Source organism: Carcharhinus amblyrhynchos, chromosome 8, assembly GCF_965287045.1.
Source record: "Carcharhinus amblyrhynchos chromosome 8, sCarAmb.v2.hapA, whole genome shotgun sequence".
Classification (NCBI taxonomy): Eukaryota; Metazoa; Chordata; class Chondrichthyes; order Carcharhiniformes; family Carcharhinidae; genus Carcharhinus; species Carcharhinus amblyrhynchos.
In genome coordinates, this window is record NC_137331.1 from 120,746,543 (window position 1) to 120,752,542 (window position 6,000).

The 6,000-nt window shown below is 52.7% G+C and overlaps 1 protein-coding gene across 1 annotated transcript in view; it reads right to left on the reverse strand.

The window, feature by feature from the left end:
* Window positions 1–5,719, reverse strand: part of laptm4b (lysosomal protein transmembrane 4 beta) — a 58,635-nt gene extending 52,916 nt beyond the window's left edge. The window contains exon 1 of the mRNA XM_080194731.1: window positions 5,479–5,719. Within this exon, the coding sequence (XP_080050857.1) occupies window positions 5,479–5,577 (99 nt within the window). The 5' untranslated portion in view covers window positions 5,578–5,719. The remainder of the gene's footprint in view (window positions 1–5,478) is intronic.
* Window positions 5,720–6,000: the final 281 nt, after the last annotated feature.

The window sequence follows — 6,000 nt, forward strand, 5'->3', positions numbered from 1 at the left end:
CATTGAGTTTAAAAATTGGCGAGTCATGTTGCAGCTTTATAGCACCTTAACTAGGCTGCAGTTGGAATGTAGTGTTCAATTCTGGTCACCACACTACCAGAAGGATGTGGAGGCTTTGGAAAGGGTACAGAAAAGATTTACCAGGATGTTGCCTGGTTATGGAGGGCATTAGCTATGAGGAGAGGTTGGAGAAACTTGGTTTGTTCTCACTAGAGCAACAGAGGTTGAAGGACAACCTGATAGAAGTCTAGAAGATTACAAGGGGCAGAAACAGAGTGGGCAGTCAGAAACTTTCTCCCAGGTTGGAAGAGTCAATTACTAGGGGGCACAGATTTAAGGTGCGAGGGGCAAGGTTTAAAGGAGATGCATTTTGGGAGAAATAATGTAGGGGGGAGTTATATGATAAAGGGTAGACCTATTAAGAGTATAGAAACGCAGAGGGACCTGGGGGTGCAAGTGCACAAGTCTTTGAAGGTGGCAGTACAGGTGGAGAAGGTTGTGAAGAAAGCTTATGGTATGTTAGCCTTTATAAGAACATAAGAACATAAGAAATAGGAGCAGGAGTAGGCCATCTAGCCCTTCGAGCCTGCCCCGCCATTCAATAAGATCATGGCTGATCTGTTGTGGCTCAGTTCCACTTTCCTACCCTCTCCCCATAACCCTTAATCCCCTCTCTTATCAAGAACCCATCAACCCGCTTCTTAAAAATATTTAGCGAGGCAGCCTCCACCACTTCAACGGGCAGAGAATTCCAGAGATTCACCACCCTTTGAGTGAAGAAGTTCCTCCTCAACTCCGTTCTAAACCGCCTCCCCTTTATCTTGAGGCTGTGCCCCCTAGTCCTACTGTCTTTTTTGAGCGGGAAGAGTCTCTCCACCTCTATCCTATCCATCCCATTCATCATCTTATACGTCTCAATGAGATCTCCCCTCATTCTTCTAAACTCGAAGGGGTATAGAGTGCAAGAGCTGGAGTCTAACGTAGCAGTTGTATAGAACGTTGGTTAGGCCGCATTTGGAGTACTGCGTCCAGTTCTGGTCACCTTACTGCCAGAAAGACGTGGAGACCCTGGAGAGAGTGCACAGGAGGTTTACCAGGATGCTGCCTGGTATGGAAGGACTGGGTTATGAGGAAAGATTGGGCAAATTGGGGCTGTTTTCCCTTGAAAGATGGAGACTGAGGGGGAGATCTAATAAGAGGTATATAAGATTATGAAGGGTATAGATAGAGTAAACAGTGGTAAGCTTTTTCCAAGATTGGAAACACACATTACAAAGGGCCACGGGGTTAGGGTGAGGGGGGGGAGGTATAATTTGGATGTTAGAGGGAGGTTTTTCACCCAGAGGGTAGTGGGGGTATGGAATGCTCTGCCAAGCAAGGTGGTGGAGGCAGGCACGCTGGAGATGTTTAAGGGATACTTAGACAGGCACATGAGCGGGATGGAGATGGAGGGATATAGGAGACTGTTTTAAATAAGGTTCAGGAGCCTTGGGACATCCCTGGGAATCAATTGATTCCTATGGACCTTCCAACATATTTTCTGACTCACTTGTTTTACTTTTGAGCTTCTGGAGATTCCCTTGAATGTTTGTATCAGGATGTGGATGGTATTGATGTTTTTCTCTTTTAATCCACAGGTGATTCGGTCCGCCTTGTTGTCCAACAAGGGGCTTATACACGCGATGGGTCGTACGAGGGCTGCTCTTGGATGTTTTGAGATTGGCCTAGTGCTTCACGTCATTAGTGTACGCTTAAACTGGACCAGATGCTGGGCAACACGACAGCTCAGTGACCATCACTGTTTGCTGTGCAGATACATGGATTTGGGCCGGTGTCTGTGGGAGTTTGCGCATTCTCCCCGTGCTTGCGTGGGTTTTCTCCAGATGCTCCGGTTTCCTCCCACACCCCAAAGATGTGCTCTTAGGCTGATTGGTGTAACAAACTGTCCCTAAATTAGTCTCCCCTCAATCTGGTTTCCAATGTGGAGTGCCATAAGCGTAGACAAGGGTCATGGGTGGAGAGGGGACTCACAATGTTGAAATGGCGGCGCAGGCTCGTTCACAGCTCCAGGGACCTGGGTTCGATTCCCGGCTTGGGTCGCTGTCTGTGTGGAGTTTGCACATTCTCCTTGTGTCTGCGTGGGTTTTCTCCAGGTGCTCCGGTTTCCTCCCACAGTCCAAAGATGTGCGGGTTAGGTTGATTGGCCATGCTAAGTTGTCCCTTAGTGTCCTGAGATGCGTAGGTTAGAGGGGTTAGTGGGTAAAATATATGGGGGTAGGGCCTGGGTGGGTTTGTAGTCGGTACAGACTGGATGGGCTGAATGGCCTCTTTCTGTACTGTAGGGTTTCTATGATTTCTGTGAAATTGTGGGGAGGTCACCTTGCAGAATTTAAAGCACATTAGTTACTGAAAATGTAGCCCATCCAATCTACATCAAATCAAGTGTTGCACTGTGCTTGTACCTCCATGCCCACGCTATAGTTAAGAAAGCTCATCAATGCCTCTACTTTCTCAGGAGCCTAAGGAAATTTGGCATGTCCACTACGACTCTCACCAATTTTTACAGATGCCCCATAGAAAGCATCCAATCCAGGTGTATCACAGCTTGATCTGGCCCCCTGCTCCAACCAAAGCTACAAAAAACTACAAAAGGTCGTGAATGTAGCCCAATCCATCACGCAAATCAGCCATTGACTCTGTCCACACTTCCTGCTGCCTCAGCAAAGCAGCTGACAGAATTAAGGACCCCACGCACCCCGGACATTCTCTCTCCCACCTTCTTCCATCGGGAAAAAGGTACAAAAGTCTGGGGTCAGGTACCAACCGACTCAAGAACAGCTTCTTCCCTGCTGCCAGCAGACTTTCGAATGGACCAACTTACATGAAGCTGATCTTTCTCTACACCCTTTGGGGCACCACGGTGGCACAGTGGTTAGCACTGCCGATCACTGCGCCAGGGACCCGGGTTCAATTCCTGCCTCGGGTCACTGTCTGTGTGGAATTTGCAGATTCTCTCCGTGGGTTTACTCCAAGTGCTCCGGCTTCCTCCCACAGTCCATAGATGTGTGGGTTAGGTGCATTGGCCGTGCTAAATTGCCCCTTAGTATTCGGGGTACTAGCTAGGGTAAATGTGTGGAGTTATGGGGATAGAGCCTGGGTGGGATTGTGGTCAGTGCAGATTCAATGGGCTGAATGGCCTCCATCTGCACTGTAGGGATTCTATGATTCTAGTTATGACTGTAACGCTGCATTCTGCACCCTCTCCTTTCCTTCTGTCCCGTGTACTCTATGAACAGCATGCTTTGTATAGCGCGCAAGAAACAATACTTTTCACTGTATGCTAATACACGTGACAACAATAAATCAAATCAAATATTTACAAAGGTAAGGAGAATATTGCCAGGGCAAATCCACTTAAAATAATTACTTCACTTGCTGGAAAATGACAGGATATTCTACTCCAGTGCTGTACTTTAATCTGCATCTTTCAGAATGAATTTAAAATGAAGCTGGCTTCCTCTGGCTTCTGTGAAGCTAATTGTCTCCTTAATCAGCCTGCCTCCCTAATCAATTCACATTTCCAATATCCACTTTCATTCGGAGGGCTGCACTTATCGCCGCTCTGACACAGCCCCGGTTATCCAGTAATACACCCCGGGATGTTCCATCACTCAGCCAGCAGCTTCCAGGAAGTGTCTACCCTGGAGTATTATCTCAGTGAGACTGGGGATGTAAAGCCAATGTGAAGGTTACACAGTTCCACAAATACCCTCCCAAGGCCATGGGGGGTCCAGCTGCTGACGTGTGGCACCCCGGACCAATCCGGTGAATGGGGGATGAACGGTACGGAGCGTACAATCCCGAATTTATCCCCATCACCAGGGAGGTCTGACCTGATCGGGAGTAGCACCGGCTGACACACCATCGCAGTGTGTGAAACACTCGCCATCTCTCAGGCTGGGGGTGAAAGTTCACTCAGGACACTGCACAGCAACGAGGGCCAACCGCCTGCACTCAGCTCACTCCCTCACTCCCCTCCGCCTCACTCCGTCCCGTCCCCGCACTCCTCTCCCCTCCCCTCACACCCCACTCTCCTTTCACTCCTCTCCCCTCACTCCCCTCTGCCTCACTCCGTCCCATCCCCGCACTCCTCTCCCCTCACTCCCCTCCACCTCACTCCGTCCCTTCACCACACTCCTGTCTCTTCACTCTCCTCTCCTCTCCCCTCACTCTCCTCTCCCCTCACTCTCCTCTCCCCTCGCACTCCTCTCCCCTCGCACTCCTCTCCCCTCGCACTCCACTCATCTCCCACCCCTTTCTCCTCACACCCCACTTCCCTCATTCCCCTCCACCTCACTCAATCCCCCCCCTCAGTCTCCTCTCCCCTCACACTCCTCTCCCTCACTCCCCTCTCTCCTCGCACTCCTCTCCCCTCACATACCCCTCCCCTCACAACCCTCCACCTCATTCAGTCCCTCCCTCAGTCTCCTCTCCCCTCGCACGCCTCTCGGCCCCATTCTCCTCTCCCTCCCTGCAGTCACTCTCCCTCATCTCACTCTCTTACCCCCTCACGCACTTCCCCCTCCATCCCCATCATTCTCACCTCACTCTCCACCAGCACCCTCACCTCCAATACACTCCCATGGGCACCACTCCCGCACACTCCCCTCCCACACACTCCCCTCTCGCACACTCCCCTCCCACACACTCCTCTCCCACACACTCCCCTCCCATACACTCCCCTCTCGCACACTCCCCTCCCGCACACTCCCCTCCCACACACTCCCCTCTCGCACACTCCCCTCCTGCGCACTCCTCTCCCACGCACTCCCCTCTCGCACACTCCCCTCCCGCACACTCCCCTCCCACGCACCACTCTCCCTCGCACCCCACTCCCTCGCATCCCACTCCCTCACACTCCACTCCCTCACACTCCGTCACCCCTTCTCCTTCAATCCTCCCCTTCATCTCCTCTCTTCCTCTCTCACACCTCTCCCTCGCACCTCTCTCCCTTGCTCTCCTCACACTCTGCTCCCTCACACTCCGCTCCCTCACACTCCGTCACCCCTTCTCCTCCAATCCTCCTCCTCACTCTCCTCTCTTCCTCTCTCACAACAACTCCCCCTCCGTCACCCTCCTCTTCACCTCTGTCCTCTCCTTTCTCCCTCCCTCATGCCTCGTTCTCTCTCCCTCCCTCACCAACCCTTCCTCCCCCTCCTCGTAACCCCCTCCTCATAATCCCCTCCCCTTCTTCATATCCCCTCCCCCCTCCTCATTCATACTTGCCCTCCCACTATCCCCTCCCTTTCCCAATCTCCCCCTCCTCCCCCCTCTCCCCCCACCCCTCTCCTCCCCCCCCCTCCTGCCCCCCCCCCCCCGCCCTCTCCCTAGCTGTTCCTCCCCCCACACACTCCTCCCTCTCCCTGGCTGCCCACCCCCTCAGCACTCAGAGATACCCTCACACCCAGCCGCACTCACCATGGACCAGACTCCCAGGATGATGGTGCCTGTACGAACGTGGCAGCAGAGACAGCAGCTGTTGGAATACCAGCTTCCCAAAGGCAACCCAGTCCTCATGGCTCCCGGCAAAAACACGGCGGGGAGACACAGAGAGAAAACAGAATGAGGGAATCAAACCAGGAAGGAAGCAGCGCAGGCAATCGGAGCTCAGAGCCGCAAGAGCTGATCCTCTCATCAATACTGACACTGACTGCACTGCCCGCCCCACACTGAGCTCCTCCCAGCACAAACCACCCCCCCCCCCACACACACACACACACACACACACGCAGACCACCACCAACCTCCCCACACACGCACTGCCTGCAACAGGGGGAGGACGGAGAGAATTTAACCCTCGCTCCACACACACATTCACACTCACAAAAATATTCACACACACACAGTCAGACACACTCACACACACACAGTCAGACACGCTCACACACACACAGTCAGACACACTCACACACACACAGTCAGACACACTCACACACACAC